The sequence below is a fragment of the Maylandia zebra genome, linkage group LG23 (assembly GCF_041146795.1).
Source record: "Maylandia zebra isolate NMK-2024a linkage group LG23, Mzebra_GT3a, whole genome shotgun sequence".
Classification (NCBI taxonomy): domain Eukaryota; kingdom Metazoa; phylum Chordata; class Actinopteri; order Cichliformes; family Cichlidae; genus Maylandia; species Maylandia zebra.
The window spans coordinates 845,832-873,423 of NC_135188.1; the positions used below are offsets into that span (position 1 = coordinate 845,832).

The window sequence follows — 27,592 nt, forward strand, 5'->3', positions numbered from 1 at the left end:
AGTTTGTAAATATCTGTATAACTGTATATTTGATGATTGTCAGCACAAAGAGGGAGAGAGAGGGAGAGAGAGGAGCAGAGAGGGAAATGGAGAATGAGGACAGAACAGAGGTGGAACAAGAGCAGGTGAGACACACATGTTAATCAAATGGTTGTTTACCAAAAGTATCACCGTATCATAGGTCCTCATGTATCTCGTACCTAGTGTTTCTTTTTAGGTTTGTTATTTTTCAAATTCTATATTTATTAAGTTATGCAGGCTTGTTTGCACAACAAGGCTAAATAATTATATAAACTTTTCTCAATCTAAATAGTGGACTTTGGTAGAATTAAAAAAATAAGTGTAGTGCAGGTCTATGATGATTTTTAGTGCTACTATCATCTAGTTCTGATTCTGGTTCTGTCTTGGTTAAGTCCTCAGTAGTCCTGATTTTGAACTGTTGTAGTCCTGTTTTAATTCTGGATCAGTTCTGGGTCTGGTTGAATTGGGGTTTAGTCCTCGTGTCTTGATACAGCCCTGACCTTGTTCTGCCTTGCTGCCTAATTAAAAAACTAGTTTTAGGTGTCCTGCATATGATATATATTTTTCCCTATAGGGAATATATATATATATATATGGTTTTTTAAAGAACCATGAAGACATCTGAAGAACCATTTAAGAACCATAATTTTTCTGAGTGTATATGAAGTCATTCTTCTTTGAACAAAACTCAAAACAGAGCCAATTAATCTTTCAGTCATTTATAACCCCCCCCCCCCCCCCCCCCCCCAAAAAAAAAAAAAAAAATCCCACATGCATACTACCCTTTTTGGCTAAGCCCCGGGTGTTTCAAATGTCTGGCTCCGCCTCTGATAAAAACCATCTAATAGATCACATTAGTCTTGATACAACATCTGCCATCACATTTGATCAATCCCTTTGGGCTCCTTTGATCGGCTTCATCACCTAGTGGGGGTGGGGGGTCATGGTTTGGTCCTGCCTTCGCTATTGTGGTTGATATGGGGGTAGGGACGGCCTTAGGGCGTCTGGGGAGTCCCTAGGGACGTTTCCCTAGAGGGCCTAACCCGGGGGATGTGGCCATGACCTGGTTAGGGGCTCTGGGGGCTCTTAGATGGTGTTTTCCTTGTGGCTACGTACAGCGGAGATGGGGGAGGGTCTGTGCTGGCGGACGTTGGTTACTGGCCTGGTAGCCTGGCTGCCCCTGGGAGGGTCCGGGACGGGCGTGGAGGCTTGGGGGTCTGGGGGTGCTCCGCCCCCCAGTCTGGGGTGCTGGCCGGGCCTTAGGGGCTTGGGTCCTGGCTGTTGTGTCGCCGGAGCAGTGGGCGGGTGGGTGCAGGGGGGCTCAGCCCCAGTGCAGGGGACCTCTGGTGTATCGGCCCAACTAGAGGGCTCTCTAACTGGTGGGGAGGTTGTTATATCTTTGCAGGTGGTCTCCTCACTACAGGAGCCCACTCTGCAGGTGGGGGGAGAGATATAGAAGAGGTGGAGAATGAACTCAACCTGGGTGTCTATTGTCTTGTGTAGTTTGGGAGATGATTGGATGATGGAGTGCAGTTTTCTCTGGGGTGGAGTCGGGTGGGCTGCCCTGGACTCTGTGGGGCTGGGCGGTGCTGCTGCTGCGGGCCCCGGTCCGGATGGGCCCCTTTGGTTTTCTTTCTCTCCCTCTCTTTCTTTCATTCTTTCTCCCTGTCCTATCCCCCAGTCATGTCTGTCCCGTTTGTAGCAACTGAAAATAAAATAAATTCATAATTATAATAAAGGTCAATCAAATGGACCAATTTGGCAAGGCCATGATGATCCACTTGGTAAAATAAATCCGCTTGGCATCTTTCTTGGCCTTAAGACAACAATTCTGATGGCTAAAGATCCAAACAGGACACAAAAAAAAAAAAAAAAAAAAGAGGGACCAGCGATCAGCATTGCAGAGCATGACTTTGAGCGGCGCTGAGGAGAGTGAGCACAAGGAAAGCGACGGGGCCAGACGGCATCACCGGCCGTCTGCTGAGGTGCTGCGCTGACCAGCTAGCAGGTGTGTTCACTTCAATTTTCAACGAGTCACTGGCGAAATCTGTGGTCCCCACATGCTTCAAGAGATCCACCATCATCCCTGTGCCCAAGAACAACAAGCCCTCATTCCTGAATGACTACCGGCCAGTTGCACTGACCTCGGTGGTAATGAAGGTGTTTGAGAGGCTGCTGAAGAACATCATCTCTTCCTCCATCCCAGACACCACAGATCCGCTGCAGTTCACCTACCGACCCAACAGATCCACAGAGGACGCCATCGCCCACCTCCTGCACACCACCCTCAGCCACGTGGACAAGAAACAGGGTAACTATGTGCGAATGCTGTTTGTTGATTACAGTTCAGCGTTTAACACAATAGTGCCCAGCAGACTGTTCATAAATCAGACAATCAGGTCCAGTCCAAAAAGGCTAGGCAGCGCCTGTACCACCTACGACAACTGAGGAAGTTCAGGGTCTCTCCAGAGATCCTCAGGACTTTCTATACAGGCGCTGTGGAGAGCATCCTCACACAGAACATCACATCCTGGTATGGAAACAGCTGTGTCAAGGATAAAAAAGCTCTTCAGAGACTGATCCGTGTGGCAGAACGCTGCCGCAGGGCTGCTCTCCCGTCCCTACAGGACATTTACGTCAGGAGATGCTGGACTACAGCAACTCAGATTTTAAAGGACCCGTCCCATCCCAACAACGAATTGTTCCAGCTTCTGAAATCAGGCAGAAGGTTCCACACCGTCCGAACAAGAACAGAGAGGCTCAAGAGGAGTTTTTGTCGTCAGGCCATTCGTGTGTTGAATCCTGGTTGCTGGTTGGTTGGCTCTCACAATGTGACAGAACAGCTTATACCATACCATACCATACCACCTTTATTTATAAAGCACTTTAACATAAAACCAGAGTTCACAAAGTGCTGTACATGCTAAAAGCATAAGTAAAGAAAATTAAAATGAGATAAGATAAAATAAATAACTAAAAAACTAAAATAAATTGAAACATGTCATATGGTGTGCTGGTCACATAAATAACCAGCTGGGTGTCCACATACTTCTCACACACTAATAACACTTTTAAGAAAATTGTAATCATTAATTTTGTGTTGTTTTAAAGAAATGCTTTTTGTAATCAGACTTTTTACTGTCTTCTTTAAAAATTGTTTGTGTTATTTATAAATGTTTGTTAATACAAATTTTTAAATAATCGTGTTTTTGCTATCAGATGGAACTACATAGGAATTTGTTTATCACCTAACAGCTTCATTTTTATATATTTAATATATTTATGGTGCCTCTTATGACGCTGCCCTCTCGTTTCCTGAGTCCTCCTGGGAAATCACAGAGGCAGCCGTTAGTACATTCACAGTTTGTGGCAGACTCACACTGACTACAAACAGTTACTGCTGAGAAACTGACTGGAGGTCACACCACGATCCAGCGTTGACAGAAGCTCAGCCACTCTTCTATGAAGCTCTCCAGACGAGCCTGGTCAGCTGCAGGTGTGTGTGATTATGCCTCCAGGTGAGGCAGGTCCCCACAGTGGGAACAACCCTTCCTGGTGTCCCAGGAAAACCAGGACACCACACACACACACACACACACACACACACACACACACACACACACACACACACACACACACACACACACACACACCAGTAAAAGGGAAAACAAGGGACACCAGCACAATTTATACAACTTGCATCATCAGCCTGGTCATTCACACAAACACCGTTTTCTAAGTATGTGCTTTCTATCTAACATGCACACACATTCATGGTCCGACGGACGCAGGGGAGAGAAACTTGGGTCAGTATTTTGCCCAAGAGTATTTGGCATGCTCCTGAGCTAGACTTACTGCCACGTTCTATGTCAGCCATTCCCAAAGCCGAGAGTGCTGCGATTCATTTGAAAACCAGGAAATGGGTGGGTGTCTGAAATGTAACATTCCAACTTCCCCCTTAGTGTGTTTGTTGGGCAGCTTAGATAATGTCACTTCAGAAAACAATATAGCCCATATGGTTTTCACTGCCCTATGCATAGCCAAGAAAACAGTCCTCATGAACTGGAAAAATAAAAATAATCTTAATTCTAACCAATATAGAAATTATCTATTAGATTACATTAGTCTTGATACAGCCTCTGCCACCACATCAGATCAATTGCTCTGGGCTCCTTTGATCAGCTCCATCACCTAGTGGGGGTGGGGGGTCATAGTTTGGTCCCGCCTTCACTGATGTGATTGATGTGGGGGTAGGGACAGGCTTAGGGCGTCGGGGGGTTCCCCGGAGGCATCTTCCTTGGGGGGCTCAACCCGGGGTAGCGGTCATGTCCGGTTAGGGGCTCTGTTGGCTCTCAGGTGACTGTTTCCTCGCGGCTGCGTGCAGCGGGGCTAGGGGAGGGTCTGTGCTGACGGACGTGGGTTACTGACCTGGTAGCCTGGCTGGCCCTGGGTGGGTCCGGGATGGGCGTGAGGTTCTGGGGCGCTCCGTCTCTGGGCTGGGGCCCGGGCCGGGCCTCGGGGGCTTGGGTCCTGGTTGGTGTGCTGCCGGGGTTGTGGGCGGGTGGGTGCATGGGGGCCCAGCCCTGGAGCAGGGTGCCGCCGGTGCATCGAGCCACCTGGGGGGCTCTTCAACTGGTGGGGGAGTTTGTCACATCTTGCAGGAGCTTTCCTCTCTTCAGGAACTCTCTCTGCAGGAGGGGGAGACACAGGAGAGGTGGAGGAAGATCTCAGCCTGGGTGTTTATTGTCTTATGTAGTCTGGAAGATGAGTGGATGGTGGGGTGGGTGCAGTTTTCTCTGTGGTGGGGTTGGGTGGACTGTCCCGGGCTCTGTGGGGCCGGGAGGCGCTGCTGCACTGGGCCCCGGTCTGGATGGGCCTGGGCCCCCTTTCCCTGGCAGGTCGCGGAGTATGGGGGTGCCTACTGGGGTCAGCGGGGGAGCTGGCCCCAGGGAGGGGTCCCTTGCCCCTCCCTTCCTTCCCTCCCCATCTCCAGCTGCCTCTCTCTTCCCGCTCCACCACAACCACCCACACATGCAGGACCTTGGAGTAGGGGTATGTCACCAGGGTGCAGAGGAGGCTACCCCCCCCCCCCCCCCCCCCCTCTGTCCCCTTCTGGCTGCCTCTGCCTCAATTTTATCCCACAACTTAGACATTCACGTTACTCACACTCTCATTACACATACATATAGGATCTTGGGGGTGGGCACGATACACGGAAAAAAAAAAAAAAAAAAAAAAACAGGAAATAAAATTGGACCCACCCATCATTAAACCTTCACTGTAATCAAATACAACAGAAAATGATGCATTTCCTTGTGAACCATGCAAAGAACATAAAGCTCTTAGGCTGTTGGCTATAAATTGCTAATGCTACCCAACACAAACTTTAATAAATTTAGGTCAGTTGTAATATCCAAAACTAACCACCTTGAATTATTCACTTATTATATCAATTAATACATTTATATTAATGTGATTGAAATTACAGAAATGTACAAACTGAATTCCTGTTATTACTGCAGCCCACCTGCAGTACGTTTGTGATCCACCAGGGGGCCCTGATAAGACACCATGCTTTTGTATACTGAAAATATGTAGCGTTTATATACTACAGTGTGTGTGTGTGTGTGTGTGTGTGTGTGTCAGTCACAGCACAGGAGCACCACAGGTGACCGTACTCTCGCCTTTTCTCTTCACCCTGTACACTCCTGATTTCACTCACAGCGGTGTGATCTGTAAAAAAATTATTCTTGGACAATTCTGCAGTTGTGGGATTTGTCAGAGGTGGGAAGGAGTCAGTACAGGGATCACATGGATCACTTTGTTGAGTAGTGAGGTTACAATTCAATTCAATTCAATTTTATTTATATAGCGCCAAATCACAACAAAAGTCGCCTCAAGGCGCTTCATCGCTTGTAGCAATGGTGGCAGAGTGTGGGAAGACCAAGCCCAATTTCAACATGTTGGGAGAATTTGCTTTTGTGTGGCAGTGAACTACACTGAACAAAAATATAAACGCAACACTTTTGCTCCCATTTTTTAAAGATCTGAAACATTTTCTACATGCACAAAGGCAAGGCAAGGCAAGTTTATTTGTATAGCACAATTCAACAACAAGGTGATTCAAAGTGCTTTACAGAGACATTAGAAACAAGAACAAATAAAAAGCATGATTTAAAATTGAAAGACCCATGACTCTCAAATATTGTTCACAAATCTGTCCAAATCTGTGTTAGTGAGCACTTCTCTTACCTGTTACAGTGTCTCTAATTTGCAGAACTGGTCCTATTCTTAGCACCTCTTGTTTTTTGTTTTTGGTGAATGTGAGTGAGATCTTATGGATCTCTGCCACCCCCTTGCTGTAAGAATGTGTTAAAGGAAATCTCAGTAATGACTAGTTTCAGAAACGTCTTTTTTAATTATGTACATTTTATTATATTTGACATAAAAAAACAAAAAACTAATATCTTTTGCATATATTTTTAAGCAAAAACAGAGAAAACATCCAGAAACATTACATTTGAGCAAGGGATACAAAACCTAATGCATGTGTATGCATCATTCTTACTTCTTATTCTTTCTTCATCTTATCGCTCCACTGCTCACAAATCATTTAAGATGAATTATTACAGCTTTAAGGATGTTGTGATAAGTTGTATGATTGCTTCTGGCCTATTTGCCATCCTGGTGATCTTTCGGATGATTAAACTCTGATCTCTAGCAGCACCTCAGAAAATTCAAAGTCCTCGGGTCTCTGCCTCTCGCAGAGGCCGTAGGATGACTTCCCTCTTGTAGGAGAAGCGGGTGAGTTTCACTTTGTGGTACAACCTCTCACTGCGCTGGAGTAGGTGATAAAGTGAAATGGTGAACTTAGCCAGAGCCAATGTGCAGATAATCTCTACCACCAGAATAACAATGTAAACCTTCAGATGAGTTTTGCACTGCTGAACTTTTGTGCTGTCTTGAGGAACAAAGTAAGCTTGCTGCTGCTCTGAGGTTGTCACGTTCAGACAGGAGAAGATCACTGGAGTGGGTGGAGGAGATGTAGTTGTTGTAGTAGTTGTGGTTGTACTTGTTGTTGGGGTGGTTGTGGGTGTAGATGTTGTTGTGGGTGCAGTCGTGGTCAGAGTAGTGGTGGTTGCAATTGTAGTCGGAGTGGTTGTGGTTGCAGTTGTGGTTGGGGTGGTTGTAGTTGTTGTGGTAGTCGTGGGTGCAGTTGTTACTGGGGTGGTTGTGGGTGTAGTTGTCGTAGTCAGGGATGTAGTGGTGGTTGTGGGTGTGGTTGTGGTTGGGGTGGTTGTAGGTGTAGTTGTGGTTGGGGTGGTCGTGGCTGTAGTTGTTGTCATGGGTGTAGTTGTGGTTGGGGTGGTTGTGGGTGTAGTTGTGGTTGGGGTGGTTGTGGGTGTAGTTGTGGTGGTCGTGGGTGTAGTTGTGGTTGGGGTGGTCGTGGGTGTAGTTGTTGTCATGGGTGTAGTTGTGGTTGGGGTGGTCGTGGGTGTAGTTGTTGTCGTGGGTGTAGTTGTGGGTGTAGTTGTTGTGGTGGTCGTGGGTGGAAGTGTTGTTGTGGGTGTAGTTGTGGGTGTAGTTGTTGTGGTAGTCGTGGGTGGAAGTGTTGTCGTGGGTGTAGTTGTTGTCATGGGTGTAGTTGTGGTTGGGGTGGTCGTGGGTGTAGTTGTGGGTGTAGTTGTGGTTGGGGTGGTCGTGGGTGTAGTTGTTGTCATGGGTGTAGTTGTGGTTGGGGTGGTCGTGGGTGTAGTTGTGGGTGTAGTTGTTGTGGTAGTCGTGGGTGGAAGTGTTGTCGTGGGTGTAGTTGTGGGTGTAGTTGTTGTGGTAGTCGTGGGTGGAAGTGCTGGGCAAATCAGCTGATCCTGTGTTAATGAGGGCATTTTCGTCCCTTTCAAATCTTCGGGACACTCACAGAGTGGAGGAGACGTGAGCTTTGCAGCATTTCTGGTCACCCAGCTGTGGAAGGCTATCAGGTTACAGTCGCAGAGCCACGGGTTGTTACTGAGGTCAAGCTTCCCGAGCTTTCCTAATGGGTCAAAAATATCTCCAGGAAGCGTCTGGAGGTTGTTGTGAGCAAGCTTGAGAGTGGCTAGTGATTGTAGCTTTTCAAACAGATCTTCATCCAGTGACTCTATCATGTTGTTCTGTAGATTCAGTTCTGTGAGCTTTTCTGGGCCTTCAAAGTATTCAGGGGACAAGGTGACGAATTTATTCTTCGACAGGTCCAGCTTCCTGATTTTCTTCAGAGGGCCAAAAACTCCTTTAGGGAGACTGGAGAGATTGTTTTGCTGGAGGCTTAATTCGGTCAATTTGGGCATTTCTCCAAACAGCACTGGTGGCAAACTTTTCAGCCTGTTGTTCTTCAGGGTCAGTGTTTTAAGCTGAGGGAAGCCAACAAAATACCCCTCAGGAAAAGTAGTTAGAAGATTATTGTCCAGCAACAGTTTAATCAGTTTGTTTTTATGAGGGAACAGATTGGGAGGCAATTCTTCTATCTGGTTTCCATGCAAGCTGATTTCCTTTAAGTTTGGTAAATTCTGAAACAAGTCTTCAGGAATGGTGGTCAGCTGATTCTCATAAAGTCGGAATGCCTCCAGCTTGTTTAGGTTGGAGAACCAGTGAGTTGACACAGCAGAGAGATTGTTTTTACCCAAATGGAGCATTAAAAGGTTGTCAAGACCGTCAAATGTCTCATCTTCAATCAACTTAATCTCATTCAAATTCAACAGGAGGTGTCTTAGTTTTTTAAGGCCTTCAAACAAACCTTTATCAAGTCTTTGAAGCTTGTTAGATTTGAGTACGAGTTCCTCCATGTTGCTGAGGTCGTTAAAGACTCCTACTGGGAGTGACGTTAATTTGCTGCCAGAGACCTCAATATTTTTCAGGTTTTTCAGTCCCTCGAACGCTCCCAGCTCGATGGATGATATGTTACTGTTTATGAACTCCACCTTTTCAAGCTGTGGGTTTTCAGCAAAGGCTCCTTTTGGTATTGTTGTAATATGGCTAACCAAAAAAAAGACTTCTGTCACTTTGGGTCTGAGAGAGCGTGGGATTTCTGTAGCTGAGCTAAAAACTGCCTGGTTCTCTTTGGGGCAGTCAGTCGCCTTTTCACATGGTTGGGTTTCAGCCAGTGAAAAGTCAGGCATGAAAAGTAGAAAGAAAACGATGATCTCGCCTCTGGACATTTTTATTCACTAGAAAAAGAAAAAAATATTTTTACCCTCATACAAAATTTTCAAGAATTACATTTTGGTTTGTAATTTAGCATGATTTGTTTTTGATGCATCAAATTCAGACCTGCAATTTCTCTGGAAAATCTTTTTTTTTTAAACCTAGTCAAATATCAAAGAAAAGGGTACCTACCAGGTTATTTCTTTTGGAGGATGAAGCTCCAGCAAAAACGAGACACATGCGAGTTAGGTAATTATTACTGAGGCTCCAACAGGCTGTAAGTCTGTTGCATCTGAGGCGTGGCGCAGCACACTTCTGCAGCCCGAGATAAGAGCAAGGCATCAGTTTTTTAGTTACTGCACACGTCTACAGAGTGCATTCAAGATTGTGGAGTTTTTCTTTAACGTCATACATAGCTGTGTGATTAATGTTTAACACATGCTTAACACAATATTTCAGGCCAGTTAAAACGCACATGTGTTTGTTATTTTGGTTTTTTACTTCCTCACTGGAACAGCACGAAAAAATGCACAACATCATTTTTGATGAATTTGTTGCTTCCAGTTTGTAATCATAGGCAAGCTTCAGGTGGAACTTTTGGATTCCAGCTAAAGTATTTCAGACTTTATCGTGACTGTTTTCCATTAGATGGCAGTGTAATGGAAGGTACTGTGGATGTAGAATGGATTTTACCAAGAGGATAGTAGATGTAACTGGGTGTTTAACCCAGGGTATTGTGTTTTGGACTTCTTAGTTTAATTTGTTTTCCATCTCTTACATTACCTGGTTGGTTTTTATCGTCTGAGTCTCCCTCTGTTCTTTGCTGTGTCTTCCCTCATAGCAGCGTGTCTCCCTGACACGCTGTTTGTTTGCTGTTTGCTGCTATAACTACACATGTTTCTTGTTCAGCTATTTATTTATGAGTGACTTATGTATGTATGTATGTATGTATATATATATATGTATATATTGTACTATTCTTAGTTAGTGTATTGTCTGTCTTGTCTTAATGTTGGCTTATAATGGAGCACTGTAACAAAAATAATTTCCCCCAGGGATCAATAAAGTATTCTGATTCTGATTCTGACACGTGTTGTCCTTATATACCTGTACTCTGATTTCCAGTTCTTGCCCTGGAGAAGTTTTTGCTCTTTTGTTATTTCTGTGGATAGTCAGCATTACAGTTAGATTTTAAGTTTACTTATTGTTTTCTAAGTCCTCTGTTTGGGTCCACATCCTGCCTCCCACACAGCCGGACCTTGACAATGGTACTCATGCTGACACTCTGTACTTGGCTATTATGTATGGATTTATGTGATTGAAGCGTGAGGCTTGCCTTGTTTCTTTTAATTTTACCATATTAAAATAAATGAATTTAAAAAAATTAGTGGGCGGCACGGTGGCACGGTGGTTAGCACTGTTGCCGCACAGCAAGAAGGCCCTGAGTTCAATTCCAGCATCAGGCCGGGGTCTTTCTGTGTGGAGTTTGCATGTTCTCTCCGTGTTTGCGTGGGTTCCCTCCAGGTACTCCGGCTTCCTCCCACCGTCCAAAGACATGCAGCTTGTAGGGATAGGTTAATTGGATAATCCCAATTGCCACTAGGTGTGAATGTGAGAGTGAAAGTGAGTGTGAATGGTTGTCTGTCCCTGTGTGTTGGCCCTGCGACAGACTGGCGACCTGTCCAGGGTGGACCCCGCCTCTTGCCCTATGACAGCTGGGATAGGCTCCAGCGCCCCCCACGACCCTGAAAAAGGATAAGCGGAAGTGAATGGATGGATGGAAAAAAAATTAGTACTCCTGGGTTGTTGTTTTTGTTACGTTTTATTAAATGTACAACCCACTATGTCAGTGTCATGCTGAAAACTTTCACGTGTTTAAAATCATTTTCACAAGAATTCAAATATGAAACAATGTATATATTTATATAAATAATGTCAGACTTGTCAAACCTAGTATGAATGGTGAAGCTCAGTAAATAAGAGAGCGTGCACATGCTCTCACTAGAAGTGTTGCATTTATTCAGGCTATTGAAGCGTGATGTATAGTATAGTAGAAGAAGAAAGTGTACTTTATTGGTCCCCGTGGGGAAAATCCCTCTCTGCATTTAACCCATTCACTCAGTGAAGCAGTGGGCAGCCACTGGGCACCCGGGGAGCAGTGTGTAGGGACGGTACCTTGCTCAGGGGTACCTCAGGGTAGCTGTTCAGGGGAATCGAACCCCCGACCTTCCGATCATGGGGCCACCACTCTACCTACTGAGCTAGCCCTGCCCCTAGTGAACTCCATATTACATCTTTTGTATGTATATTGTAACGCTTTTGCAAAGAAGCTCAACTATTTGCTAAATGTTGGGTTGTTAGCACAAAATCAGCCGTCAAGCTGCAACAATTGTTAATGAAAAACAGTCGTTGGGTGGTTAACTCAACAGGCGAAGCATGTTTCAGTTTACATTCACAAATATGTCCAGGTTGGCCAAAAGTTGTTAAGGCATTTGTTGTTACAGTTAGTATTTAAGATGGCATCTCTTTCCTCAAAGATGCACAGTCAGGAAGACACACTGAGGGGTAAATCTGATGAATAAAACTGAAAGGTAATGAACTCTCTGGTGCCTTTCAGGCTCAATTACCAACTCTCCAAAGTCGCCCTCTAAAAGTTCTTCGTGTGCTTTGTTTGAATTGCAGTCTACAGCACAGAGTTCGTACTCCTGCGGCCTATATTCCCCGTGCCACTCTTATTTCTCCTCCAGCAAATACAGCTGATAATTACAGTGCTGATGATGACAGTGCACACTACTGCGATGACAATTAGGGTGATTGAAATATCACGAGAAATGCTTCCAGTATTCCCTTGTCCACTCCTGGTTACCTTTTCATACTCTGAGGTGGGGGTCGTCTTGACAGCTGGTGAGGGAGGGCTTCTTTTGGCTGGAGGTGTATGTGGCCTCCTCCTCTTCTCTGTTGAGGTCAGCACGGGCTCCTGAGTAGAGCTGAGAGATACCAAGTTCTCATCTGCCAGCAAAGCAATCATCTCGCCATTCAGACTGGAAGGAGCGTCACAGACCACAAGGCTTTGGTTGGTCTTTGATGGGTGCAGCTTCAACCAGTCCCTAAGTGGCAGAATATCCTTGTCACACCTCCAGGGATTTTGCTGGAGGAGTACTTCCTCTGATGCAGTAAGGGCATCTAAACTCTCCTGTGGTAGGTTAGGGAGGGAATTGTTTCGCAGGTCTATCTGTCCCAGGTGGGTCAGACCCTGGAGGAAACCACGTGGGAGGGATTTGATGAAGTTGTTTTCCAGAGAAATGTTGACCAGTCTTGGTAGCACCTGGAAAGTCCCAGCTTGCAGGGTCGTGATCAGATTGGTGTGCAGGGATACCTCTCCCAGCTGTTCCAATCCTCTAAATGCACTGGTGGATACATAACTAATCCGGTTACGACTGAGGACCAGGAGGCGTAACTGAGTCAGGTTCCTGAACGTGTCATTTTCCACACGACTCAGCTTGTTGTCATACAGCCACAGCTCCTTAAGGGCCGTGGGCCCAAACACCCTTGGCCCCAGAGTCTCCAGCTGGTTTTCATACAGGGAGATCTGGGAAAGATTTGGCACGTTTAGGAAGATCCCTTCTGGGAGAGATGTGATCTTGTTGTTGGAGAGAAACAGCTTCTGGAGTTTTGGAGTCTTGGAGAACAGGTCACGGTGGAGGTGAGTGATTTGGTTGTCTTGTAGTGACAGCTCTCCCAGGTTTACAAGGTCATCCAAAGTACCAACTTGAAGCTCCTGTAGCATGTTTCTATTAAGGCGTAAAGTTATGATCTGAGAAAGACCCTTAAAGGTTTCTCTAGATAGCTGGCTGACTTTGTTACCAGAAAGGGAAAGGTAGCTCAACTGTTTCAGTGGATGAAAAGTTTCCACAGGTACTGCAGTGAAAAGATTCCTACTAAGGTCAAGTCTTCTAAGCTCGGTCAACAGGGAAAACCACTGAGGCCGAAGTACTAAGAGGTTGTTGATGCTTAGTGTCAAAGCCTCAAGTTTCTGCAGATTTTTCAACAAGGCTTCTGGCAGATCCTGCAGTTGGGTACCAGTTAATGTTAAGGACCCGATATGTGGTGTTGAATTAAACGTGCCAGGGCGCACTTCCCTCAAAAGAGATTCTTTAATTAGCAACAAATCCAACGAATTCGTCATGTGTTCTGGCTCCAGAGAGTTAAAACTGCATTTTGAAAAATAGAGTTTGGTGGCAGATGACGGCAGCGGCATGGGGAAGTTTGACAGGCCAACGCATTGGACTGTGCTTCCTCTACATTGGCATCCATCCGGACACGCCCAGACAACACTGAGGGCCATGAGAAGTAGGAGTACAGGAAGTGTTGTTGGCAGCTCCATTATTGCCCTAAAATAGAAGAAACATATGTTGATTGGTTACATGCCAAAGTCACTAAACAAATCAGTGTGAGCCATGTTTGTTGCCATATTTAAGAAAAAGAAGTCTGGATACATTAAGATTGTGTACAACCTGTGGGGATTTTGCTTTATGTGGAAGGCCAGCAAGCGCTCATTAAACAAACGCTGTTATTTTTGCTTACGAAAGTAACTGAACTGCTCCACTTTGGATATTCATGAGGGAAAATGGACATTGTTGCATTTCTGGTGTGTTAACGCCACTGGACCTACTCTGAAATTTGATTTATTATTGCAAAACCTTTTTGCTTACAGGGCAGTAAAGAAAAGGATTTATTTATCTCCTCTCCATGTCAGATTGGGATTCTCTGCTCCCAGAACCATCACAATGATAGGAAAGTTCTACTGAATGCAGCTCTAATTAGTAACAGTGTCTTCATGGTGTAGCCTCTGAGTTTGTGTTTCGTCCAGGAAGCCGACATTTGCATAAATTAATCCAATGTTGCCCGTAGCTAGGAGCACTGCCCACCAACAGAACTGACTGCTAAATGCTTGGCAGGCCTCTGGCAGCAAAACCGTGTATGCAGCATTTGTGTTAAGCAGTAATTTTGAACCACTCATGCCTGAATAATTTGCTTTGCAAAATTTTTTGAAAGTGAACACTGAATATTTGTTAGCAAATGAAATTCAGTGTTTTGTCTGCTTCTCAGCATGCCAGACTGCCTGCACAAGTTTGGAAGCTGAGCCGTTCTCACTGTTTGTAGAGGCACAGACGGCTCCTGGAACAAAACCTTGCCAGCATCATGACCTGCTTCTCCACACAAATTCACCAAATTCACAGTCCTGCAACTGAGGGCTGGCAAGCCTGAGTTGCTTCTCAGTAGATGAGATGTATTAGTTTGCAACAAGAGTGTCTTTCAGGAAGGAACTTTGTAAAGACAAAATAAAATATCCTTCAAACGAACTCAAAGGCATCAGATTTCTTAACTTCCTTCTTTTCTTTTTTTTTCATCAAAAGCAGGAGGTCATAAAATCCATGCTGGTCCGTCCCAGCTGCTCACATTTTAACACATTTTTTCTGTTTTCATTAAAAGGTTGGAGAGGTGGTACTAGATTCCTGCTGTGAGGGTGAAGTCATTGTTTCCACTGCTATTACAATTTTATAACGTTTACATGATTTCTAGCCATACTAACATAATACCTCATTTAATTCCTCATAATTCTTATTTCTTTTAACTTTCCTATAAGAGACACCGAACAGTTTCATGATTATTTCCTTTTTCTTTCCTGCTGTGAATGTGGCCGGTCAGAGTTCAGACTTTAGTCATAGACGGGTTTCTAATTACCGAACTACTGAAAAATAAAATTTAGGTATCCGTGGAATACCCTTCCTTTTGTTATATGGGATCATTTTCGCCGTATTAAAAAGCGGAGGAGCCAGCAGGAGGGAGAAGAAAAGGTAAATTAACACCTAAACTATGTGTCATCTCTGGCAGACTTTATCCTCTCAGTCCAACCCAAACCCACTGTCATTTCGTCACTGGGACAGCCTGAAATGATCTGTGTTGTAATATAATGGTTAAACCATTTCCAGTTCACCAGTAATTCCTTAGATGTTTTTCTCCCTTCGATAATTAAAGGCTCAGAACATTATGTTCTGTGAAAAGAGCGTAGGAGCAGAGCTGCAGAAGGCCATGCATGTTTTATTTAGCATGTTTTGATGAACACCGTAGCTGACATGACATAAAAAATACACTTTGTCATGTAATTCAAAACGTAACTCTTATAATAATGACATATTAAAAAGCTAATTGTTTTACACATGAAAACACATGACTATACAACGTATTATAAATTTAATATTTAAAAAATAACAAGAAGAAAAACTAACATTATATCTTATTCCACATTACTGTCACCGACTTCTTTATCTTGTTTGTTTCCTGTTACATTTACCTCAGAAATATACTGGACACATCTTAAGTCTTAAGTAAATAAAAGTTTTAAAAAAAGAAAAAGTCAAATAAAGGAACAAAGTAGGCCAGCGTGCTGTTTTGCTGAGCTTACCTCTCGTGCTGCGATCCCTGAACAGAGACAGTGAGTCGGTGTGGAGTTCTTTTATGTGCGTCCTCCCTTCCTCCTCAGTTTTACTAATCCTCTGAAAGTTTCCAGCACTGCCTGAACTTTCACACCATCACATTTTCCTGCTCTTCGTCATCAGTCAAATTTTATAAGTCAGCTTTTTTTCTCTCTGTCTCACACAAGAAATGTGTAGATCCTGTTTCTGAGCTTCCTGGCCGTTCCTTCCCCCTCGGTGTCTCACACACACTCACCCTTTTTTTCTAAATGTGGTGGAGGGGGATCAGACCAGCAGAAGCCCCACCCTCTGGTACCAGCCTGGGACTGAACTGATTTTGTGTTTATGTGGGTATTTGGTCTCTGTTTCATCTTAGCAAAGACACTTTTTTTAATGCCTCAAGCTTCTTTATTTAATGGACAAGGAAAGATGTATATGTGTGCTAGTGGTTACAGGAAGGGTGACAAGTGACTCTGGACAGAACAATGGAGATTGTTTTGTGTTTTTAGTTTGTGGCAATGTTGTTTGTGTGTCTGCTTGGGTGTGCAAAGTATGGTCTGCACATATCTTTGGAGTAACATTCATGGTATGCTTGTAAATGGATGGGTTTGGTTTCCCAAATCCACTTTTAGGGACAGACTGTAACACAATCCACCCACAAACACACTGAATGAGCGTTCACTCTCTCTGCTGTAACAAAAATGATACATTTTCTATTCATTTTCTTATTATTTTCATATCATAATGAAAGTCTTGTGCGGGTAAGTTCAGGAACAACTTTTAGCATTTAGTACATCTGGATAGAATTAAGCAACGAAGCTTTCCTTGCCTCTACAGCTTTTGCTCGTGTTGTGTGCATATTTCTCATGTGAGCCAAACACGCTATTACAAAACAGAGTGGAACGGTTTCTTTGATATCACAAACAGTAAAGGGAATTATTATGTGATTAAGCTTTAGTGCTAAATTTGTCTTGTTTTCTGGTTTTTAGGTGAAAAAGATGGCTCTGATCTGCCAGTGATATGCAGCTTTTAGCTTTTAAACTCTATCACACAGGAAACTACTGGAAACAGATAATGAGGGTGGAGCTCATCTAAAGGCAGATGTTGCTGCAGTGCACAAAACTGTCCTAAACACTTTTATTGCAATATTGAAACATAAATAATTGTGTTTTATAACTGATTTGATTTACATGCCTCCGACATGAGAGCTATTGTATGTTTTTAGTTTTGCATATTTTACTATAAAGCAAATCTATCCCACATTCTGTGTACAATAGCTTCTAAATTAGTATCCCAAAAGACTGCATGACAAGATAGCATTTTCTGTTCTTCTGTTCAAGGTGCTTTCTATTGTAAGGTAAAGACCCTGCAATAATAGAAAAATCCCATCAAATAGATGCAACTCTGCGAGAAAGTACTTGCAAAGAAAAAGAGGAAGATTGACAGGAAGAAACCTCTGGGACAGACAGGCTTAAACCCAGAGTTTAATAACCAATAACTAATGATTAAATGCAAAATGGTCCGAGTTTATTATCCTGTTAATTCTACAGTTTTCAGTAAAAGAGTTCAGGATAAAAAGAATTTCCTGCTGGAAACGCATGGCATATGTTTATTATTGACATTTGATTAGTACTAGTATTAGTATTAGGTGCTCTTCACAGGTATGGGCGTGGCTGCCTAGTAGCCAGTGGCATGTCTGATTCCACTTACACTCACCTCGTTTCTCCTCTCTATTCCTCACTGGATTGTTGAACTAAAATTGTCATGTTGTAGTGAGACTGGACTCTCCTGATAGGTGAAGCATGTTTTCTTGTTCCTGAGTAAGATTACCCACTCACCGTGTTTTTGCACCTGCCTGTCTTACCTGTGGACAAAGCTGCCTGATCCACTCGCGTCCACAAAGAAACACTTATCTGGATTCAAGCCTGTGAAAGCTGGGGACACGTACCTGCACACCAGTTTGTGGAGAAACAGTGAATTCCTTCCCCCATGAGAGCCTGTGAGAACAAACAGGAAAACCAGCGCGCTCAGCTTCAATCCAGACAAACCAGCTTAATGGTGCTGAACCATAGAAATGTCAACTTATGAGTGAGGACTGGTATACAGTATTTAATGTTACGGAGCAGTTAGAAAAGCTTCAGCACTTGCCTTTCCTCAGCATTCAATTCAATTCAAGTTATTTATACAGCCTCAAATCGCCTCAAGGTGCTTTATTTTGTAAGGAAATCCTACAATAATACATACAGAGAAAAACCCAACAATCATACGACTGCCTATGAGCAAGCGCTGTGGTGACAGTGGGAAGGAAAAACTCCCTTTTAACAGGAAGAAACCTCCGGCAGGGGTGGAGCCATCTGCTGTGACTGGTTGGGGTGAGAGCATTTAAAGAAATGCTTTAAATGCACTATTACAAACTTACACATGTAACTGTGAGTGCTGAAGTTCTCAGTCATAAAATCAACTGACCAGAACATGCAATCTGTGACAACTGAAAACACTTAGCTGTGAGTTACAGAGCCATGTGAAGATACCAAGCTTTGAAATCCTTTCACAGATTTACAGACTGATCAAATGTTCACCTTATTATTTCAGTGAACTTCAGTGAACACATAATATATAAAAAAGAAGCCGGATTGAGCAGGGTTACAGTTATAGCTGCTCTTCTTTGTGATGTAACGAGTGCATGTTCTTTACGGAGGATTTAGAAAGGAATATTAGGATATGTACATTCAGTATGACTCAACTTACAGCCTGTTTTTTTCAAATTTTATTTGTCACGTACACAGTCATACACAGTACGATATGTAGTGAAATGCTTGGACAACTGCTCGTGACCTAAAGAAAACAAAAAAGGAAAAGGCTATGAATAAGATAGGAAATAAATATGAAAAATTAAAAAGGGTAAATTTAACTAGGAAGGAATAAAATATAAATTAAGGTTAAAAATGAAATAACTGTACAACACAAATTAGAATGAAGGGTAAATTTAACTGGGAAAGAATAAGATAAAATATATAAATTAAAGTTGAAAATAAAATAACTGTACAACAAAATACACAATATAGAACTATATAAGAATGTATGAAGAAATATAAATAAATATATACACAATAACAGCAGCTGTACAAGTATTAACCGGAAATGAAGAATATAGTGACCAGTGTTGTGCAAAACCAAAGTCCAGAAAGTCCAGTGTGTGTGTAAGAACCATATGTGTGGGTCAGTACTGTGTGGTGGTGTGATTGAGAGACCGTATCGCCTGCGGGAAGAAGCTCCTCCTCAGTCTCTCTGTGTTGGTCTTCAGGGAGTGGAATCGCTTTCCTGACCTCAGCAGAGAGAACAGTCTGTTGTTGGGATGGCTGAGGTCCTTCACCATCTTCCTGGCCTTGGTCCAGCACCGCCTGCTGTAGATTGAGTGCAGGTCAGGGAGCTCGGAGCGGATGGTGCGCTCAGCTGACCGCACAACCCTCTGTAGAGCTCGTCTGTCCTGCATGGTGCTGTTCCCGAACCAGGTTAAGATGTTTCCCGTCAGGATGCTCTCTATGGTGCACGAGTAAAAGTTCCTGAGCACCTTGGAGGGCAGTTGGAAGTCTCTCAAGCGTCTGAGGTGGTAGAGACGCTGTCGGGCCTTTTTCACCACGGTGTTGATGTGACAGGACCATGACAGGTCCTGCGTGATGTGAACTCCGAGGTATTTGAAGCTGTCCACTCTCTCCACTGGGCACTCGTTGATGACGGGGGTCTGGTAGTTCCTCTCCTGCTTAGTGCTGAAGTCCACTATCAGCTCCTTTGTCTTACTGACGTTTAGAAGGAGGTTGTTCCTCTGGCACCAGTTCTCCAGATTCCTATTTTTTAAATAAACAGCTTATTATTGGGCTTAAGATAAGATAAGATAAGATAGAACTTTATTAATCCCTCGGGTGGGTTCCTCTGGGAAATTCGACTTCCAAAAAAAGCACAGCAACGACCGAAGTTACAGTTACAGAACTGTTATATATATATATATACACACACACACACACACACACACACACACACACACACACACACACACACACACATATATAAATACAGAGACAAATATAAATAAAATATACGAAGGGGATAAATAGAATAAATAGGAATAAAAAATAAAAATACAAGTGAATTGCACATTTCAAGTATTGAGTCTATTGCACTGTTGACTATTTACAAAAAGTATTGCACAAGGTATTGTACAGTGAGGTGCAGAGGCACTACAGCTTAGTTGTTCCCCCCTCCTTTGTCCCCCTGTCTCCCCTCCCTCTCCCCTCCAGAGAGGAGTTAAACAGTTTGATGGCGTGTGGGACAAAGGAGTTTTTAAGTCTGTTAGTTCTTGTCTTGGGGAGAAGCAACCTGTCACTGAACAGACTCTTCTGGTTGTTTATGGCCGTGTGCAGAGGATGCCCAGCATTGTCCATAATGTCCATCAGCTTAATCAAGAGCATTAAAATTCCACCCTGCAGCCAAGACTCTGGGAATTCCACATTTGCTCATGTTTTGGGAAATCCCTCCCAGCTGGCATTACGGTCAAAGTTAGAAGGTTAACATAGACAAATGAAAGATTCCTCCCAGAGCTATGAATCAACAGGTTTTTGTTTCTCTTCCTAAAGTCTTGTTTTCCACATTGGTCCAATATTTCTTGTGCCCCTGCAGTTTTCCTCTCCCCACGCTGACCCTGTGTATGTGCCCACTGTTGTGTGAGCTCAGCCTGCTGGAAAGTCCTAATCACCTGTTGTCATAGCAATGAACTTGGGCACTGCTCACCAATTCATCCTCTTTTGTTTGCTGCTTGGTTTAGCGTCCAATCACCTCTCGTGGAATTTGTGGCATCTGCCGTCATTTTTAGGGTTTAAAAGACTTGAAAAATTATTGTGACTCAGGCAAATATGGCCCCTTGTTTAGTCTCTACAGAACAATGTGTAATGTCCAACTGTGAGGACAAGCTGCTCACAAATGAAACTTTAAATGTACGAACTTCACCTTTAGTTATTTCCTTTCTCATGAAAAACATTTGTGTCAAAACTTCGGTAGAATTAAAGAGCGGCTTTGTAATGAAACATGTTGCACAGTTATTAAAAAGGGAACTGGGCTGGATGTACGTTCACATTTTTGAGGTTATGACAGAGGCTTGTGAAATTACAGGGGCGTCATTTCATAAATGGATTCGTCATCTCAAAAGCTAAACATACTGACCTCGTGACATCATGGATAGATGTGTTTCCTGTTTTGAACGTTGTTACAAAGATTAGGGCATAATCTTCCTGTGAAGATGTGTAATTCCTTCTGGGAAAGCACATTTCTGTAACATTCCTGAAAAGGAAGTCAAATCCAGATAAGGAATAATGGTTGTTTACAGCAGCTGTTCGAATAACAGGTGCTGTGGGATTAAACAAGATACTCCAAAATCTTGACCACGATCTGCTCAATCGGTCAAATATTTAGCAGTTTGATCACAGAAGTGGACAGGTTTAAGATATAAAAAAAAAACCACTTTAATCATTCATTTTCATGGCATAAAATACAAATGATGACAGCATCACAGCTAACCCTAACCTAGCTTTTAAAAAAGGCCATTACATGAATGCCTTACAAAGAGAAATACACAACAGGCACTGGGTATATAAAGTGTAGCTCACAACACACACAGCTTTAACATTTTGAAATAAACATCTGTAAATAGCACAAATATAAAAGTAGACACTGTCCAGTCGTGCGCTTTCGTCTTGCAGTTTCAAGTATCCACCACTGGAGGGAAACAAATCACCTGCAGCTTTAACACTGACGTGTGTTATCTATAAGCTGCTGAAGCACTGCAGTCTTGGCATAGTAGATAAAACGTACATTTATAAATACAGCAGGCATCAGTGTGTATGACTCGAGACATGGTGAAAGCAAAAGACCAGTGGAAGAAACCAGGTTTTCACTTTATATGCTTGAAAAACAAACAGTGGTCAACAACAGGTGGATTCTTCAGTGGCTCTCTCCGGCTTTAACAGAAACTGTATGACTATAGAATAAACAATGATATATGTATATAAGGCATTATACAATCCTCTCATTTTATCATTATTATCATAATTACACCACAATATTTTTTAAAGAGTTTGAATATGTGCATCATAGCATGAATCTTTTTACCAGTGTTGGGGACTTTTAATTTGAATAATTTGGACATGAACAGGCAGGACTTTAGCAGTCTGCATAGCTACCCAGTTTCAAAATAGACCTAAAATCTTCCCATTTGATTGATGAACATTCAAATATTTGCTCTGTATGCTGACTATTGACAGATATTAGTTTAGCTGTGATATAAAATTAAACACAATACCATCTGAATGTGCTTTTTTCTGAAAAACCCCACAGGGTTCAATTCCATCATATTTCAAAGTCTGATTTTCCTGAGGAAATGTGTTCAGAGAAAACAAACACAGTAATTGTCAGCCGCTAGAAGAGGATCGTTTATCTAGTTGTGCACCAGCCCGATAAGCCAGCGCTACGCCTCATGACGAGCACACTCAGCCTTTAGCTTATACGTGGCCTTGTGGAGGCGATACATGCCATACATGGTAGCAAGAATAAGCGACAACCCTGTAGCTAGAAGAAGGATGTGAGAGAACATGAGGAACCCAGCCAAAGCCGTGTTTGAGGGCAGAAACCACACATACACCCAGCCTTTCTGATGGTTATGGTGGACAAACTCAGGCCCCGGTTCTATCACCAATATGCCATAAAAAGGAGGTGACATGTTCTGAGCAAATTTACCAATAAGTTCAGTGGAAAGTGATGCTGAGAGTGTTGTATCATCTGATGTGGTTGCTTTTACAGTCTGAGTGGTTATTTTGTCAGGGACTTTTTGGGTAGCTCCTTGAGTGGTTTGGATCGCCGCTTCCTTGGATCGAGTAGCCGTTGTGGGGGGTGTGGTTATGGAAGTTAAAGCTGATGTTTGTCCAGAGGTTGACAACATGTGGAGTGGTTGTGTTGGTGACCGGTTCAAATCTTGTAGAGGAAAACTCTTGGCTGTTGTAGCACTGCAAAAGCTGAACTCTTCATCATGCAGCGAGCCAACGGTACGCAGCAGCTGGTAGATTGGAGTGTGACACATCACGTCATCTCTGTCCCAAAGCACATGCTCATTGTGTCTCATCCATCTTGCAATGCCTCTGATAGCACAATTACAATCCCAGGGGTTTCCACTCAGAGTCAGATTCATCAAAGCTGGAAGAGACACGAAAATATCTCCTGGAAGACTGCTAAGGTTGTTATTGTTCAATAAAATTTCAAGAATCTCTCCAAGACCCTTAAAGATATCTTCTGGTAGGCCATACAACTTATTGTCATTGAGGTGAAGTTTCTTCAGGGTGGTTAGTTTGGAGAATAGCTGGGGATGAAGATAATGGAGGTTGTTGGATTTTAGCGAGAGCTTCTGAAGGTTTGGAAGACAGCAGAAAACATCTGGTGGAAGGTCCCTCAGATTGTCATTTAAATGGAAGTTCAGCATAAGCAGCCCAGACATGTTAGCGAACAAATTTCCAGGAACCGTGATGAGGTTGGTGGCATATAGATAGAACTCTGTCATGTCGGGCATGTGACCCATCAGCTCATCTGGTAGAGATAATAGTGGATTCTTGTAAATGGTGAGTTTGACCAACTTTGGCATGTGGTAGAAGCTCTTTTCTGGGATGGCCTGAAGTTGGTTGGAGGATAAGGTCAGGTTTTTCAGGTTCCCCAGAGGCCAGAAGACTTTAGGTGGAAGGCTGGCAATCTGGTTTTGATGGAGTTTTAGCTCCACGAGGTTGATGAGTTTGTCAAAGATGCCAGCTTCTAGAAATTCTAGTTCATTGTAATAGAGTATAAGCTGCTGAAGTTTAGTCAAGGAGTGAAAGATGGTAGGAGGAAGCTTCTTTATGAAGTTCCTTCCAAGATTCAGAAAGGTGAGGTTGGTCAGTCCTTCAAATAGGTCTGGATCAAGACTCCTGAGTTTGTTGCGGCTTAGGTCCAGATCCTGCAACCCACCCAGTCCTTCAAACATGTCTGGATGAATGTTCTCAAACTGGTTCCCATCTAGATGCAGCTGCTCAAGAGCAGCAAGTGGACTGAACACTCGAGGAGGAAGGGTCGACAGATCGTTAGATGACAGCTTGACAGACTTGAGCTGGGGAGCTATGAAGAAAGCCTGAGGATGGACGGTGTGTAGATGACTCTTTATGAGACTGAAACGCAGCAGGAGGTCCAGATTTGCTAAACTTCGCTCATTTAGGACATTCATGTTTGTAACACTGAGCTGCAGCAGGTATGTGTGGAGAGGCAGAGGCGGTATATCAGTGATGGTGGAGCCAGTACACATGGCAGCGCCTTGAGGGTTGCATCGGCAACTGCTGGGGCAAGAACTGCTGTGGGTAAAGTCTGGAATCATAAAGAGCAAGGGCATCATCCACGTGGTGCCTGGGAAGTAAAAATAAAGCCAATGAGAGTCCACATTTTTCTTTATTTCGATTTTAATAACTCATTTTAGTCATTTTATCTGTATAAAAGAAAACTTCACCTCCTGAAGTCTGAGCCATTATAGCGTTTTGAACATGGAGCATTTATTGAACCTTCTGATATTTCAATTAAATGTTTATTTTCATATATATTTTTGCAATTTATTGCTTAAAATAAATTGTGCACTTGGGTTTTTCAGGGAGAAAAAACTGATGACTGAAGTCTCAAAAGCTTTCATGTATCAAATATGAGGCATTAAAGGCTTAAATGGAGTTAATGATGTAGTAACACAGTAATAATAGCAATCATAATGAAAATATTTTTAAAAAATTAAATTATGTTATTTCATAGATACATTTCAAAAGCATTGAACGTGGGGCGGAAAACCAACATAAGCATTTGACTAACCTCTGAAGTAAAGATCCATCACGGATTGTTTGCTCCCGTGCTGCCTGCTGCTCCTCTCTCTACTGCTGTGTTTAGAAGATGCGCACTCTCTGTCTGTCACGCTATCCAGCCCCTGCTTCACCAAGACGTCTGCCCCAGAGACATTATCTCATCCTTCATGCTGCTCAGGCCTTGAGATTAATTCTAGAGTTCAGGCTAGCAAGAAAACGTCAGCATTATGACTTTTGATTTATTTAAAAGTTGGACTCACTTTTCTGGATACTTTAATGCTACAAATTAATGTAAAACTGATGTCATCTTAGTCTTCAGAGCATTTCATGCACTTTGTTCAGTTTGACTTTCCCAATGTGCAACATTTGGTTGGCTATTTGTAAATTCATGTTTTCTATGTTTGAAACCTGCCATCACAAATGTTGACTGACACAGAGGGTGCTGTTTCATTTCCTGTGTATGCAGCTCATGGGCTGGACAGAAACAGATAACGGCCATATCTGCAGCAGGAAAGTTTGGCCGTTTTGTGCATGTACTGTATTGTTACTAAACTAATAAAAGCGAGTAAAGCATACTTGTGTTCACATTGGTAGATTAGTGGGTGAACTCTAATTGTGTTTTAATAATAATAATAATAATAATAACTTTATTTATAAAGTGCTTTCAAAAAAGTGCTGAACATCTCAAGTACAAGCATTTTCAGGTTTGAGCTCATAGACTCTGTCCTTCTGTACAACATTTCTGTAAAGTGTGAGGTTAACAGTCAAAATCACAGAGAGGGAAAATTGTGCAATGAGAGACTTTACCTTGGGACAGATGTTTTGTTCTGGCAGTCAATCAATCAATACTTTATTTATATAGCACATTTAAAGACCGGAGGTACATCAAAGTGCTTCTCAGTAATAAAATATGAAACAAAATTAATTGCATATGGGTACGATAGTAGAGTATAAATAAATTCCCAGATAAAACAAAGCACTAATTAGCCCGGGAGTACTATGTTAAAACAAATATTTCACACTTAGTGTAAAAGTTCGGTAAAATCAACACAGAAATATCAACTGCAAAAACCCAGTAAAACAATAGGTTAAAATTACATACAAAATGTAATAAAAGTACAAAGTGTACAGCCGACAAATCACTAACTGAAAATGCAAGATCAAATAAATAAGTTTTCAATCGTGTTTTAAAAGATTGAATAGATTCCGGCGCGCGAATATCAGCTGGAAGATTGTTCCAGAGGTTCGGTGCAGCAGGCAAAGGCACGATCACCTCTGGTTTTCTGAGACCGAGGTTGCACCAAGGTCATTTGACTCCATGATAGAAGTGCCTTCAGGATACAGGCTGAGAAGTTCAGTTAAATAGCAAGGCGCAACATTACTTACGATTTTCCCTTACTGTACAGTATAAAGCGCCTTGAGGCGACTGTTGTTGTGATTTGGCGCTATATAAATAAAATTGAATTGAATGTAAGCAATAAAATCTTAAAATCAATCCGATATTTGATGCACAGTAAATTTCCCAGTGTTAAATCAGCAGTGTTAAAGTGTATTTACTCTAATAGAGTCATTATAACATCAGCTGGAGCAAAACGCCCCCAGTGTGGAGTTACTGTAGAAAGCTCCTGCCACCACATTTTCTTCAGGTCACTTACAGGGTAAGTTGTTCATATTCACTTATTAAACCAACAATTTGACATTTTAAACAGCATGTTAAAATAAGGTTACATTCCTTTTGTTACGGTTTGGAGGAGGACTCAAGCGCAGGACTCTGGTTCTGATGCTCACGAGAAGGGTTTATTTACAAGTCACCAGGTGTAGAGAATGTGCGGGGGTGGGGTGTTATATACAGCTGAGTGGGGGGAGAAGGGGTCTCCAGGGAAGTCCAGGGGAAAGCACGCGCTAGTGATGGCCTGCTTGAAGCTGACGCTCCGGTGCGTGTGTCACAAAAAGCTTGATTCGTTTGGCCAGAGTCACGTGATCAGTGACGTCCGAAGCTTCATTTAGAACATAACCGCTTCGGTGTCTGATTCCCTGGTTTATAAGGAAGTGATTTATGGAGTGTTTTGATGGTGACAGATAGCGAACCACTGATATTTCTACTGAGAGATTTGGAGCCAGTGAGGAATAGAGGAGGTTCTGTTGTGTGGGAGTATTTTGAGTTGATTTTGGTCGATCGGGTGGGTTTTCCAGCTTTGTGTTCTGGCTGTTTGTTTTGTTTTGTGCGTGTTTATTTTATCTGAAAACGGGAAAAACTTAAAATGTCAAAAATCTGATTTTCATAATATAAATATCATTAAATAACTTTAGAAAAACTTCCATTTGACTCTTTACATGTAATGTTGTAAAATATATATTTTATTGTTTAATTCATCTGAAAATGTTAGTCTGCAAAATGTGCAGCAATTTAATTTATTTATTCTCTTTAGCTGATAGTTTGTGGGGCCCAGGTAGACTGTACAACTGCATCTCTACCAGTTTCTCTGCACTCCAGCCTCCTCTGTGCCATATGAAGGGATTTTCCTTAATGCAGGAGAAATGATCTCCACGAAAATGAACAGGTTTGGCCATCGCACACTAGAACAAATTCTCTTCTTAAATAAAAATGAAAAAGGGCTACTTTTAAATGCATCATGTTTTTAATTTGCAAGTTCATAAGCATTTTCCTTTTCCAGTTCACAATCAATTCTACCCCCAGGTCAAAAATATGCATAGGAAAATGTCCCTAATATAATATTATTTATAAATATGCCTGTCCGGCGATTAATTGCATAAGTACAAGGAGGCAGGACCTCACAGCAGAAACATACTCCATAATGTGTTGTACATTATTATATGTATATTACATGTAGCGTGGTACTTTTCAATTATTGTATTTACCAACATCAAGAAGTCACAAGCAAAGAAAGACACACCATGGTGCATGTTTAAACAAGAGAGTTTACTGGTCAAAATTATGTATTAAAGAAATAAACAACATTTTTTTCACCCCCAAAAATACACGTTCAAAGCAACACA

The 27,592-nt window shown here is 42.6% G+C and overlaps 1 protein-coding gene across 1 annotated transcript; it reads right to left on the reverse strand.

Annotated features, from left to right (window-relative positions):
• Positions 1-11,001: 11,001 nt before the first annotated feature.
• On the reverse strand, positions 11,002-24,709 carry LOC112430405 (uncharacterized). The gene is made up of 3 exons (XM_024798676.2): positions 24,585-24,709; positions 22,193-24,137; positions 11,002-13,589 (listed from the first exon to the last, which is right to left on the reverse strand). The coding sequence occupies exons 1-3, from the start codon at positions 24,601-24,603 to the stop codon at positions 11,882-11,884; spliced, it is 3,672 nt and encodes a 1,223-aa protein (XP_024654444.2). The 5' UTR covers positions 24,604-24,709; the 3' UTR covers positions 11,002-11,881.
• Positions 24,710-27,592: the final 2,883 nt, after the last annotated feature.